The sequence below is a fragment of the Eupeodes corollae genome, chromosome 1, assembly GCF_945859685.1.
Source record: "Eupeodes corollae chromosome 1, idEupCoro1.1, whole genome shotgun sequence".
NCBI classification, from domain to species: Eukaryota; Metazoa; Arthropoda; class Insecta; order Diptera; family Syrphidae; genus Eupeodes; species Eupeodes corollae.
In genome coordinates, this window is record NC_079147.1 from 117,075,888 (window position 1) to 117,091,394 (window position 15,507).

Below are 15,507 nucleotides of genomic sequence, written 5' to 3' on the forward strand. Positions count from 1 at the left end.
GAGTTTTGTTAGCATTTAGTTTTAGTAGGTTGTTGGTTTTTGCTTTTAGTGGACATTTTTATGTGTTCTTCGCCGCAGTGCATTGCTTCTCTGCTGGTGTTGTATCTTGTGTATTCAAATTGAAAACGTCCGCTGTTATAGATAGCACAGCTATTTTTCGTTTTTATTTTTATTTTGTATTTATTTTTTGTTAAAATTTTCCAAAATTTTAAATCAGTTTTTAACTAAGTTTTCATCATAAAGGTATGATTACATTTTGCATAATTTACCTACCCACCTAATATTCACTAAAACTAAATTCTATAAATATCTATCATATCAAGCCAGTAATAACTAAAATATAAGATCAAAATATAAACCCCCAACAGTGTATACCTAGTTAGAGTGAGCAAATAAAAAACAAAAATCCTGAAGTGTATTTCAAAAATTTTGTGATACTGTACGCAATAGCTGATTTTGTGCGATCGCGGTACCTACCAATAAGACTTAATAATTGTGTTCGATTACCTATATTCTTAACGAGGGTGTGCTTCATGAATTCGTAAACTTCAAATCAAATCTAATTGATATGCAAAACAAAACAAAAAGATCGTACGTCCTTTCTAGATATTTTTAAGTTTCTGGTTTACAGTGTGATAAAAAGTCACTTATAGATAAAAACTGTATGGACGAACATGAATATTTTTTATATATACAAAAGAAAGTTTCGTTAAAATTGTGATAGTTTGCAAAAACTGAATGCTTATAAACTTCGAAAAATATATATAAAAAAAAACAATTGTGGTGGCTAGTGCTGCAATAGGAGCACTATTTAAAATGTTTCTGTTATTTTTTGAAAAAAGTGCACAATCGGGGCAATGCATGATTGCGACCACCATTTTGTTTTCTTTATTAATTAAAACCATGACCGGTTGGTGCGCTGTCGTTGCATTTTCAATGTGAATGCAAAACAAAAAAAATATCTTCAACTCAGTGCGGCACCGCCGCCGTAACCGTCATTATGAAAAATAACGAAGAGAAAATGAAGGAAATAAAGAATGCAATTTCTCATGTCGCATACATTCTGGTTCTCTGTTGTCGTTATTCCACCATCTTTTCTACTTTTCTCGGGGTGACTTGACTAGTATTGGTTTGGTTTGGTATGTGCTTTATATTGATGGTATGCACTTTGCTGGAATGGGAATGTGTGCAGAATTTAGTGAATATATACATGCCTACCTATTTCATGACGGATTTTAAATTTTGCTCTCAACGCAGTGCATGTGCATGTATGTACCCACTTCATTTGAACTGAACTTATTTTCTTATATCACTCCTACTGCAGTATTAGTAAAAGTTGTCAGTGCAGTGAGTCAGAACTTTTTTTAGATTTTCTGAAATTCGTGTAAAATATGCGTTGTGTATGTGTCAGTTTAAAGCATTATATTTTCAATAAATTTTTGTTTGGCAATCCGCTAGATGATTAGGTAAATTATTATACTTTACTTTTTCGAGCTTGACGTAAAAACAAGGGAAAACTAATCTTATCATCTTAAATTTATATAAAATTGAAGTCATCATAGGTAAGGTAGCAACATCTACATACATCTAAAACAATTGAATCTTCATCACAAAAATTTACCAAAAGCTCAGCTCTTCGTAAAAAATGTAAGAACATTAGTACGTAACTAATAATACAGACATTCTAAATTTTTATTAACGGCGCGGCGCGCATTTTAAACTTTATAGAATCTGTCTGCAATATAAATTTTGTGTGGCGTGCAGCATGCAATTCTATGAGAAAAACTTGAAAGCATGAATTTTTCACTGCATGTGTGCAAACATGTACCTACTTGCATACACATATATTTTCTCATATGTACTCTACCTTTGTATACAATGAAAAGAATAAGTTCCTTAAAGAAGCATGTGTGGTAGGTGAATACAATTGGTATTACGGTGATGCAATTTCAGTATTACCGCTTCTTTTTTTGTTCTTGGTTTATGGATCAATCATTTTGTATGCTGTATTAAGTTTTATTAAAACATTATTTTTAGTAGGGACTTAATGTACTACTCTAAAAATAATTTTATTACCTGAAGAAACTATCAATATCTTCCAATTAAACATCTAAACCTAATAAACAGACATAGCTTCTAGTGTTTACTTCTAATAAGAAGGAAGGTAGTATTTGAATACTACTAAAAGAAAAGGATATTTGGATATAAGTGCAAATAAATAATTATTATATATCAATTTTATTTTAATTTTCAAAGTTCACTTCTTGACATACAACACAGGAAAAAATGGTTGATTTTGACATTTCTTTCCTGTTTTTTGTTCAGTGTTGCCACACTTAATTTTTTTTAGTTGGGGATTTCTTTGATTTTAGTGCTTAAATGGAAAAAGTACTTTGCATATACCCAAACTCGCTATCACCCCAAATTGCAGGGGGCAGCCCCTCTTACAAACCTAGCTGTTTCGACTCGCGGTTTTTTTTATTCGATAGATATGTGCAAATAAATAATAACTATAGCAATTTTAGAGCGAGGAAACATTTATTTCTATTTTTAATTAATTTTTAAAGTTCACTTTTTTCCATACAAAACACACTCAAAAATGGTTGATTTTGACATTTCTTTCCCGTTCTTTGTTCAGTTTTGCCATACTTATTTTTTTTTAGTTGGGGATTTCTTTGATTTTAGTGCTTACGGATTTTTTTAAAATATTGTATTGAATTTTTCTTTTTCGTACATTTTTTTATAAAGAAAAACTTTGTTTAATACTTTAAATAGCTATTGAAAAGACTTCTTTTCTAAGCTTACAGACATTTCTGGAACTAAAACCAGGACTTTTTAACAGGTCAATAATCTCGTTTAGACTGAAATCATTTCCGAACTCGCCTGGCTAAACTTTATTGTAAATGTACTGTGAATTTCTGCCTGTCGGATTGAGGACATAGAATCCTTTAATGCACTACCTAAAGAGAATTCATTATTTCAAACCGGGCCGATTTTATGAACCGAGAAATATCAAAATTTAATGTAACAAATCGCACTTATTACAATAACTTCCTATGGGAAGTTAAAAATCTCAAACAATTTTTTTTTTTCAAAATTTTAATTATGTTAATTTTATACTTCTATTAATATTTGAATAAACAACATAAAACCGGACACTAAAATGGAAAAGAAAACTTTATTTGGATTCAAAAGAAATATTACTTTTTTTTTTCCAAAAGTCGATATCTCAAAAGCTGGTCAGTAACGAAGATTAAATATAAAACGTACTTTTTTAGCACTAAACAACTGCACAGCGAAAACATGTTCGGATCTTCCTACAAATTTTAATTTTGCACGCGAATTCGAGGGAAACAATATAAGACATTTTTGTGATTGTTTGTTTATGGATATGATATTCTATATTAGTTTGTTTGATAGATTAAATAAGCTTCTTGTATGTTTAAACAATTTTGTTTACCATTACACTCTGTTGGCTTCCATTACTTATACGTTCAAGAAAATATTAGTTATCTTGTATTTTTAATCAATAAGAATGATATTTATGTATGTAAATCATAAGAAAAATTTGTATGTTGTGTTTTGATAAAAATGATGCAGAATTGTTTTTCAAAACACACTGTTTTAGCATTTTTGGCTAATAGGCTAACAGAAATCAAATCAAATAATGTCTTAATAGCATCATTCGTTAAAATCTTCGTTGAGTTTTCATCATTCATAACAAATGGTTTACAATCTGCAGACAGCTACTACGACGCAACAACTTGGTCATCAATCTTTAACCGAGCTTTTTTAACCTAAGTGATCATGATCATCTTGTTAACTTCGTCTTTCACACTTGGCCGGCTTCAAGTTAAGTTATTTTAGGAAATCTACCTTGCTAAGCTGATGCAGCATCAGCTTGCTTTCAACCAACAGAATTGCTGATGCAGTGTCCAGTTCATTTTATCAAATAATTTTCATAATAATATTTGACTTCAATTTTAATAGATAAAGGTTTGTGTTTTTTGAAAGTGACACTGATTAATTTTTAAACTATGCCTTACATATTAAATTGATGTGAAAAAAACATATTATATTATACAGCTACGAGCAACTAATTAGAAACGAAATCTCAATGAATGAAAATGCACCTGTAAAATCTAACGGTTTTGTTTTTTCTTTAAATTATTTCAATGTTAGTTTCTTGTATACTTAGCTGTTGACTTCTAGAGTGGTAGGTTGTGCGATATTGGTGCTTATACGAAAGAAAACAACAATATTGTAATTTTTTTCCTAAATTGCAGAGAGTAGCTAATTAGAAACATCTTGCAGCAAAGCTTTATTCACAGAAATTTGAATTTGTTTTAATATATAAACATCAAATTTTGGTAGGTATCAATTAATAAATAATATGTAATCGAAAATAGAACTTTAAATTCACCGTTAGAAATGGGAAAAACAGCGACATGTACTCCAGCCACTCGAAAAGCTATTTTGGAGCTTAGAAAGCTAAATTTGTCATACAAACAAATTTCTGATAGATTGAACTGTTCCAAAAAGAAAGTTTTTAATGCCTTGAAACATTTTGAAATGCATAACACCTGCGAAAATGTGCCACGAAAGACAAGACCACGAAAAACTTCAGTTCGTGATGATAGAAAAATCATCAGACTTTCAAAAGCTGACCCCAAAAAAAGTGCAAGAGTTATCCAGCGCGAAGTTTGTGATGAAATAGATTCACCAGTTTCAGTCTGGACCATAAGAAGGCGATTGGTCGAAGCTGGCTTGCATGGTCGAGTTGCACGCAAGAAACCAATAGTTACCAAAAGGCAAAGGCAAAAGCGGCTTGAGTTTGCTCGATATCACTTATCGTATCCAAAAGAACAATGGAAATTCATCCTCTGGTCCGACGAAACCAAAATAAATAGAATCGGTCCCGATGGCAGAAGATTTGTACGGCGGCCAAAACGAAGAGAATTCGATCCAAAGTACACATCCGCGGTTGTGAAACATGGTGGAGGATCTATCAACGTATGGGGATGCTTCTCATGGAATGGCGTTGGGCCAATCCATCGAATTGATGGCATCCTCACAAAAGAAAAATACGTGGACATATTGCGGGATGTGATGTTACCATGGGCAGAGGAAAATTTACCTGTGATTTGGAAGTTTCAGCAGGATAATGATCCAAAACACACTGCCAAGTATACCAAGACGTTCTTTGAAGATAATTCCATCAATGTTCTAGACTGGGCATCCTCCAGTGCTGACCTTAATCCCATAGAACACCTATGGGGGGATGTCAAGAACTCAATAAGTGCACTTAAAATTTCAAATATGGATGCGTTATTTGAAGAAGTAAAAAAATCGTGGTTCTCTATACCAGTTGAAAGGTGTAGGGCATTAATATCGTCCATGCCAAATCGCTGCAAGGCAGTTTTGATGCAAAAAGGTTTTCCAACAAAGTACTAACCAAACTCCATTTTTTTAAGAATTTTAAGTTTTTTTTTTTTTTTTATTATTATTATTTGTTTACTTTCATTATCGTTTCTAATTTGTTGCTCTCCTGAAATTGTGTCTTTAATTTAAAAATTAAATTATAACTTCGATTTTTTTTTGTTTTTTGATTTCTACCTTCAATATTTGTAAAGATTAATAGTCAACATAAAAAAATAAATATATACAAATTGTTAAAGTAAATACAAAATTACGAAAAATACAAAAATTGTAGAGGATTACTATCGTTTCTAATTAGTTGCTCGTAGCTGTATATTGTATATATAGAATGATTTCAATTTGTCGCAAAGGTTTGTTCACTATTTTTCAAATTATTTCTTTCATCAAACATTTTTAAAACTGTCAAATGAAAGTAAAAATAGAGTCCAAAATGTATTTTGTCACGAAAACTGTAATTTTATTTAGTATTGGACTTTTAATTTAAAATCAACAATAATTGTATTCATTTGTTTTATTTTCCCATAGACCTATTCATACAAATTTATTGAAATAATTTTAAAAATATAAACTTTATCTATTGAACATTATTGAAAGCTCAAACAAATTTGCTTTACCAATTCTAAAAATGGGGCATATGTAGTTGACTCTATAACTGTGAATCAACTATATTGACATAAACATCTATAACGTAAATGATATTAATAATATAATAATAAAAGATATTCGCGAATATTTTCAAACATTTTTTCTTGTTTTTATTCATAGAAATGGCAGAAGGAAATGGTGAATTGATGGATGATATGGTAACGTCAAAATCAGAAGACCGGGGTGATGGCGAAAAAACAGAAGATTATCCAAAACTATTAGAATACGGTTTGGATAAAAAAGTAAGTTGACATTAAATATCTTATACAAATAAGTTGCTTATGATATAACTTAAGTTTTACATCAAATTGTTTGATCTGTAGGTACGACGAATAGTTATAAGTTATACATTTTTATTAAGCATCAAAAGAACAGGCAAATGAGTCGATGGGGATAGTCAAATTATGTGTACTTGCACGAAATTTAGTAGCATGAAAATACAGGAGAATAAGTATTTATAGAAGTATGGGAAATTGTAGTGTATAAAACAGTGAAATTTACAATACAAACAATGAATAGCTAAATTGAAGGATGATAAAATCAAAACAATGTAAGGATATTAGAACAGTTACATAAAACTGGAAAGAGTGTTCAGTTATTCGTCTAATAGAGTAATCTACCTTTAAGTGGTCCAATACATGGTTGCCGTAATTTGAGTTAGTATGCTTTTAGTAAGTGTAGACAATTCATCATATCGTCAATAGTGATTAAATAAAAACTGCGTATAAGTAAGGAAAGTTTCTAGTATCTGATTTTAATAGAAAGTTGACTAGAAAGTTAGTCAAGAAAAATCTCCCTATCAAGTCATGTCTGCTTCTGTCAAAATGACAGTTCATATCGTTTTTTATTCAACTGAAAGCTGACCTTTATTACTCTATGATTTATTTATTTTCTGCACAACTCTACTTAATATTTTCTGTAAATGGTTTCCTTGGAAATTCTTAAAAGAAATAAGAAATATTTCTTTACACTTCAAAATATAAATCGTGATGGACGTGAAGCATGCCTGAGGAATATTTTGTAAACAATAATGTTTTTGGTAGTTTTTGTACAATTAAGTAAGGAAAGATGTTAGAGAATTAAAGTTCTGAATTTTCAATTCATGACACTTAAAAAATTAACTAGTTGCCTATAAAAATGTACGTTAAAAGAATAAATTTGACTGCAAATGAAGTCCCTTTATTGAATGAACCTGTCCAATATATTTACTCCGCTTACGCACCTCTTTAAACTGGCCAATTTTCTATTAAAGCCAGAATAGATGTAGGCAATCTATAATTTGTGTACTATATGTCATGCTCTTTCATTGTACATTCGATTTTTGTAAATAAGAAATGATGATAATTGAACTCAAATGAACTCTTTTATTTTATAATAATTATCTCCTTGAGCATTGTTATAATTAAACAACCCAAACGCATTTGTTATCAAATAACAGATGAGGGTAGGTTTTTCTTCTACGAATTTTAAACTATAACAGATTAATTTAAACTTCTATTTCTGCATGAATCTATTATTTTATAAAACTAATATATATATATTTTTTTTAATCAGGTTGCCGGAAAACTAGACGATATTTATAAGACAGGTAAACTAGCTCATGTTGAATTAGACGAGCGCGCGCTCGATGCTCTAAAAGAATTTCCGGCAGACGGTGCCTTGAATGTATTAACTCAGTTCCTTGAATCAAATTTGGAACATGTATCTAACAAGTCTGCGTATTTATGTGGTGTTATGAAAACATATCGACAAAAGAGTCGAGCTAGCCAACAGGGTGTACCAACGCCAACGACAATAGTGCAAGTCAAAGGTCCTGACGAAGAGAAAATCAAAAAAATTTTAGAACGTTCTGGTTACACATTAGATGTAACGACAGGTAATTCTTCGATTTAGATTTATGGTTATAAGACTTAAAATAGCAAATGATATTCTATTATTCTTTCCGAATTATTTCATTATATTAAATTATTCTCTAGGTCAACGTAAGTATGGTGGCCCACCACCTAATTGGGACGGTCCCACACCAGGAAACGGATGCGAAGTTTTTTGTGGGAAAATTCCAAAAGATATGTTCGAAGATGAGCTTATACCATTGTTTGAAAACTGCGGTACAATATGGGACCTCAGGTTAATGATGGATCCAATGACTGGAACAAATCGTGGTTATGCATTCGTAACATTTACATCCCGTGACGCTGCAATCAATGCAGTCAGACAGGTATTCTTTTGACATTCATCAGTTCTAAAATAAGGTGTTACACTTTCAGAATAGACAAACAATAAAAGAAAATTAAGTCTGTATTAAAAAATATTGTTAAGCAAAAAAGAAATAATTTCAATTTAATCTTTTCTGTTTACCCTTAAAAAAGTTTCTCAAAAAGAAATATTTGAGTTTGCGTCTATTTATTTCTTTTTTTTTTTCAAATCTTAATATACAGCCTGAATTATAAAAGTCAAAGCATGTATTTATAGAAAAGATGATTCCTTCACAATCCTTAGTACTTATTTAAACAAATATCCTGAGTAATTAGCATTTCAAACCAATTGGAAATTTTAAACATTATAAATAAATTTGAAAAGAAGTCTCTATGCAACTCCTACTTTAGAATACGATTTTCTGATTATAGTCTTTTGTAGCCTTGCTATTCCTGATTAGTAAACGTAACTTTTTGTTTTCTAAAAATGTTTAGTTCCATAATCCTATTATATCTATCTTAAAGTACTTGTTTATAACGTAAACATCGCATAAAAGGATTTTTTTACTGTAGTTTGTTATATTAAATAAAGTTTAAACGATCTACATAGAGAACCCCATATATTGACAAATATTCTCTACCAAATAAGAAAGGAAACAACTGCACTAGTCTCCTCTTTGCTCATTTATAAATTTTGTATTTGAAATGTGTGCTATTGTTTGAGGTATATGTAATTTGTAAGGTAGATAATTTTAAGTTTCCTACAATAACAGCTTTAAGTTTCCTTTTATAAAAAAAAAAACATTAAATATCGCTGACAAAACTGACAATATTTGATTAGTTTTTATTTTTAAGATTTTTGAAAATTTTCATAGTAGACTGGGCAGAGCCAGAGAATAAAATTTAAACGGAATTATTTACTCAAAACTTAAAAGAGCCGTATATTTACTTCTTCTCACTTATATTGTGTGTTAGAGAATAGTTAAAAAATCGAATCCTGAAAATTCTTTTGACACATGCAATTTGTATGAGAAATTTCCGTTTATATTTCTGAGAATTCGGATATTTTTGTTTCTAAGGTCTTAAAAATATAAATTTGCGCCTTTTTATATAAATAGAACATGTTTGTATTCTTAAATTTAACCTTCTTCAAAAGTTTGAAAAAAGAAGTATTGAAGCAACAAATACGTTATCAACATATTAAATTTATCTCTCAACAAACTAAATTCAAAAAAAAAAAATAGAAGTAATATTGTAAACAGATCAATTTTGGTTTAAGCTATAATATCAAAAATTATATAGTAAACAGTAGTTTGTCTGGTTTTATTTGCAAAACAGCGAGCATGTCCTCTTCCTCCTCTGCATCTCACTTTATTTTTCGAATTTCTTTTATATTGATTGGATTAAATGTTAGTTTAGTAAAAATTACCTCCCCAACAAAACATCAATCTTTGGTTGATTATATTTATTTTTTTTTTCATTCATACATATCCTATTTTCATTTTATTAAATAACTATCAAAATTTGTTTCACATCATTTTTATATTATACCTATTGTCTCTTTATTTATTTTATTAATTTAACATGTTTTTTTTTCTTTTATTATTTTGTTTCATATTTGCATTTATTAATTTTTATTTGATTTTTTTTAAACAATATTTTTATTTGTTAAACCACAAATTCCACCCTCACAGCTCGATAACCATGAAATAAAACCTGGCAAGTGTCTGAAAATTAACATTAGTGTACCGAACCTGCGCCTCTTTGTAGGCAATATACCTAAATCAAAAGGCAAAGAGGAGATATTAGAGGAATTTGGTAAATTAACAGGTAAATACAAAAAAAACATTGCTTGAAATTAAAATTAAAATAAATAAAAACGAAAAACAAAAAGGAACTAACCAATTCGAAAAAAATGATCAAATGAGGAATGTATTCATACCTATTTTAAAGACCAAAGGGGAATAAGTTGTTACCAGGCACGATAATCTTAGTTTTGTTTTTCCGATAGTAAAACGATAGTGGACAAAGAGTTCAACCTTTAGCTATTTTTGTTATAACTAAATAAACGAACCATTTGTTGCATTTTTAAAGCAAATAAGTCCTTGACAAAAATACAAAAAAATTAAAGCGGTGGAATCCCGACGACATATAAAAACAGATTTAGACTCCGAAAACAAAATTTTACTACACCCCCTACGTGAGATTTCTTACAGAATTAGTCTCATGCCTCAAATATAGACCATTTTGAATGGAAATTAAACATTCGTCATTAATCCCACCTGACTACTTGCTACTTCTTTTCTGTTGAGGAGCTTTTTATTTTAGCGCTTTTAAGAAAGTTCAGACTTTTGCATCTCAAAAAGCTAAACATGGCATATCTGTTGAGTTTTGTGTACGGAATAGCACTTAAAATGAAGAATAAAAGGCAAACATTCGTAAATTCCAGTGCCATTCATTTCAAAATTGATGCTTTACTTCAATACGAAAACTTTAATATCTAAAAAATATCTAATTTCACAAAATAGGTAGGTAAAGAGTTGTATTTTGTTTCTTAGTAACATAGTACTCACTTTATTTCCAATTTGACTTGGAAGTTTAGTTTTCAGTTGAGTAAAAAAAGTATGATCAGCTGTAGAAAAGCTGTAGCTTTTCCTAGATTACTTGACTTGCCCGGCTAATTTGAAGTCTATTTGTTGCTCACTCTCCATACAACAAGTGATTTTTAAAGACCCGTCGGAAATAAATAAAAACACTCAATTCTAAAAAATGCATGAAATCTTTGTTTCAGTCGATAGTACAGTCGCTATAATTTAATGTTTTGAAGATTATTTCATGCAAATTTTGGCCGCTACTGCGACCATTTCTAACATTTCGGGCGGTATCTTACACACATGCCTATGAAACAAATGTTTCAATGTTGGCTTCCAGTGCGTCAATCGTGAGGGCTATGGACATGAGGATCTTTCTGGTTTTAGTCTACAGGCGTTAATTCGCACGATCGGTGAAATAAACTGCTCGCCGGACTTGCCTTTCAATTGGTCTATTGTTAAGCGTGCTCTGTCCAATGTGGCATCGTCTTGTTGAAACAACGTGTCATGTAAGTCAAGCTTTCCATTTATCTCACGATTCGGATCTTCTTTGAAGAAATATACTCGTACGTCCGAATGATTCCGACAGCCTATACTTTATTTGGATGCATTAGTAGGTCTTTACTCCAAATATTACAGTTTTGCCTGTTTACGTATCCAATCAAATAGAAATGAGCTTTGTCGTTGAACTCAATTTTTTAATATAAGAAAAAAGCTGATAAATCACCTAAAATTCTGCATTGTTGTAAGTCATTCGTAATTCTTGTCATGAAAAGGTGCTTTCTCAAACTAGCCGTTCGGATTCGGCCTAAAATTGTAGGTCCCTTCCATTCCTGACAACGGTACTCACACACAGGAATGGTTGAGAGTTGTAAGTCACTAGGCCCTGGTTCACAACGGACTGTTGCGCCACCCCATTTGATTTTGTAAGTCATTCGGCTAGTGGAGTAACAGAGGCTCAGTTGCGATATTTTCTTCAGTTCGCACTCTACGTAAGCGTGTTGGGGGCTTACTGCTTGAACAGAATGAGATGCAGCTGTAGCTAAGAAAATCGCTGTAGTATAAGCTGTCAATAAAAACGCTCACTAATGTAGCAAAGGTCGCCCACAATGGTGTAGCACAGGAAATTTATTCGGGCATGTTCAACGCATATGAAATTTATATTTGAACTGAAATTGTATCGTAGCATACTATAAAAAAGTTACAAAACCAGAAAAAATTCTCAAATGCATTGAACGCTACCAAAAAAAAAGTGAAAAGTCAAAGAATGAAATGGGTTTCCCCCATCTGTCATCTCAAATGTAGCTTGCAGCGTCGCCAAAAGTTAAAGTTGAGTCAACTTGCGCTGCAGCTACTGCTACAGCTACAGCTACAGCTTCTCATTGTGTCGATGTATACTATTTTCGTATCTTTTAACTTTGACAGTGCTACAGGCTACAGCTACACCATTCTGTTCAAGCAGTTAATGTCTAAAAATGTAAATAGGGTGCACAATTTAGTCACAAAATTCCAAATGGCAACCGCTGTAGGTCGGTTAAATTGACCATAAAATATAAGAAGCACTTGATAAACTTTTTATAACAGAGCACTCATTTTGATATTGAAATTGTATAATTTCTTCGTTTTAAAGACAAGGTTAAATTCAAGACTAAACTGAAGATGTTTGACAGTGCTTGTGTTCAGTTGTAACATTGTTTGTCAACATAGTTGTCAAAATAATGGACAGAAAGAAAGAAAAAAGTCTTTATATTAATTGTTCTTTTCATACACACAAAAAAGTCGAATAGTTTATTTGGTATACATTATTTTTTTACATATCTTCAGCAAATCTTTAGGTTTTCATTTTAAATAATACTAATTTGCATTTTAAAATGTTGCTTTTCCCAATTTGGTGCTATGAAAACAAAAGTCGAACAATCAAATCAACAAACGACGCGACAACAGAAAACCAAAAAGTTATGTTTACATTATTATTTGTTTCTGAAATTGGATAGCTGAGTATCAAGAACAATTTGGTTAGTTTTTAGTTTGTGTATCAACTGTTTTTTCCTATGGGAATACAACAAACCTATCCGAATAACTTTAGATTGATCCCCGAACGCGATCAAAAAACTTATATACAACACGAAACGTGCATGAGTTATCAAAACAGTGTGACCAAGAAGAGAATAGCAAAACGCATTATTTGAGAACTGTCTAAGAAAATGAGAGCTACTGATGTGTCTTTCTTCTTTTGTGTCAGTAATGCTAAATTAGGATTTGTTTTGCTTTTATTGTTTTGGCTACACTAAATTTGTAAATAGAGACATCGTGCAGTGTAAAGCTACATGGAGCATCCCTTCAATTCGGCTTCTATAAGACCCCGTATTATATACATTAGCTGCATGAAAAAAGCTGCACATCTATTTTAGCCATTGCTGAATCTCAAAGCTTTCTATAGTTTGGTAAAAAACCTCACAAATATTGCTTGTCCCACCGAACAAATGGGACAATATTTTTCTTTGGTTGTTGTTATTTTACTATACAATTTGTTCATTTTTGTTTGAAACCCGTATATTAGATACTTTTTAAATCCGCAACAATTTTATTAAATCTGCTTATACATTACCAGGACATTGACTAGTAAATTCTTTTGCAAAAAAACTTCTCCAAATTAGTCATCAAGCAATTTGAATTTTGTCTTCATGTTTAATTTGAGTGTTTTAACGACTTCAAACATGCGTTCAGTTCGTTGGCTGGCGTTGACGTTGGTAATATGGGTAATTTTTATTGAAAATCAAGATCCAATAAAATCATTGCGCCACCGAACCCGTTCTCGGGTCCCTTATGCATCTTGCAACTTCCTTTGTAATGCTTCCAAAGATATTTTTGTGCGCCATCGTGCACTTATCCCACAATAATCGAAACACTGACTGACCTTTTCTTTAGCATTTACTATGAAAGACAAGACAGTCTAAAAACGAACATTTTCTAGAAAAAAATCTAAATAACTTTTTATTCTCAATTAGGTTTTTTGGAGCCTTTTATTACGCTAAATTATTAACGTATAGACACAACTAACTATTCAAGGCAATATTAACAAAACTTTATTTATGGTAATAATGTCTTAGTAGCAATAAAAATTGTATTTGTTGATAAATTATATATTATAAGCTAAAAAATACTTATTTTAATATAACTTGATTCTGTTTTGAATGGAACCAACTAGATACTGACATTTTTCTTAAGGATGTGAGTACCACATTTTAGTGACAATTCTCCAATTATTGGTTTGGTAGAAGTCTTGGGTCAACTCTTTTTAATCTTGCGCTCATAGAATGGTTCTTTATAAGTGCCACGTCTAGTTATTGGAAAAAAACCCAAAGAAATTTTGTTGCCTCAATCCAAAAATTTGGTAACGTAATAGTATACTAAAGGTCATTATTCTGCTGAAAACACATTCCAAATAAATACATTTTTCTTACAACACTTAAAAGTGGCGTCCGGGAAAGTCTGTAATTTGGAATTTTTTTTAGAAACATTAGATTAGTCTGTGTGGATTTTAAATCAAAAAAATGTATTTCTCTCTTTTGTCTATCGTTAGTCCTCCTTCTCTTTTATACTTCCATCATTATACACCTTATCATATTTTTGAATACATTAATCTTATATGCGATTATTTTGTGAAATCAATAACATAAAGCAAGTCACACAGTCATCAGACCTGGTTGTAATAAGTATGTGTTCGATATTCTGGAACTCCTATAAACTCCTATAAACAAGGTGAAAAACTATTTAATACAAATCACTTTGTCTGCAATTTATTTTAGTGCAATTAAATAAAATCAACGCCTTTTGTCTATGTTAAGATTTTTCATAGCTTGAAGGAAGCTCTCTAAAAATAAATATAGAGTATGTACTGATTGATTTTAACATAAATCATATTATGTTCCAATATTTGTTTTACAATGTTATTGTTTAAATCCCTTATTTAAACAAGGCTAATACCTATCTTGTGATTTAGAACAACTTCAAAGATTTTTGTCGATTTTCTTAGAATCAAAAGTTTATTCTGTTTAAAAAATCAATTATAATCACCAAATAGAGATATTATATTTTTGAAACATTACACCCACTAGAATGATTTGGTTTTCCGCGTTAGTTAAAGTTTTAATCAATCCGATGATTGAGTGTTCGGATTGTATAATAATTGTGTTCATAAAGTTGATCATTTTCCAATAAAATTTGGATAATTGTGTGTATTTAATTGTACAAAATCTGTAATATTTCAAAGTTTCGATTGCAAATGTTAAAATTACCCATCAGGCTTCCACATATCTTTATGATCTATGAAATGGTGTGTAGGCAAATGCCGTAATCCGAAATGCGGCATCTGCATGCCATTCAACAGTTTATTTGAATAAATGCACTATTATTTTAAACAAACATATTTGTTTTGCAACAAGCAAAAAATTGTTAAAAATTAAATGGCAATATTATTGTAAAAAAAAACTGTTATCAATTTTTTAAATTAGATAGTTTGTTAGTACATACTTAAATCATAATAGATAGGAAAATACAAATCCAATGACCAAAACTGTAATGGTCCAGAAAAAAAATATACTTTAGAATGAAAGCTGAATTTACCATATGGAAAT

The 15,507-nt window shown here is 30.7% G+C and overlaps 1 protein-coding gene across 19 annotated transcripts in view; it reads left to right on the forward strand.

Annotated features, from left to right (window-relative positions):
• Positions 1–15,507, forward strand: part of LOC129954261 (heterogeneous nuclear ribonucleoprotein R) — a 67,961-nt gene that overhangs the window by 21,560 nt on the left and 30,894 nt on the right. For 12 of the 19 annotated variants that reach the window (XM_056068055.1, XM_056068058.1, XM_056068050.1 and 9 more), the window contains exons 2-4: positions 6,205–6,326; positions 7,639–7,960; positions 8,061–8,302. In XM_056068055.1, the coding sequence (XP_055924030.1) occupies positions 6,207–6,326; positions 7,639–7,960; positions 8,061–8,302 (684 nt within the window). In that variant the 5' untranslated portion in view covers positions 6,205–6,206. Of the gene's footprint in view, positions 1–34; positions 244–1,362; positions 1,467–6,204; positions 6,327–7,638; positions 7,961–8,060; positions 8,303–9,973; positions 10,110–15,507 lie in introns of those variants that run through there. The other 7 variants (XM_056068051.1, XM_056068052.1, XM_056068061.1 and 4 more) reach the window with 3 other exon arrangements.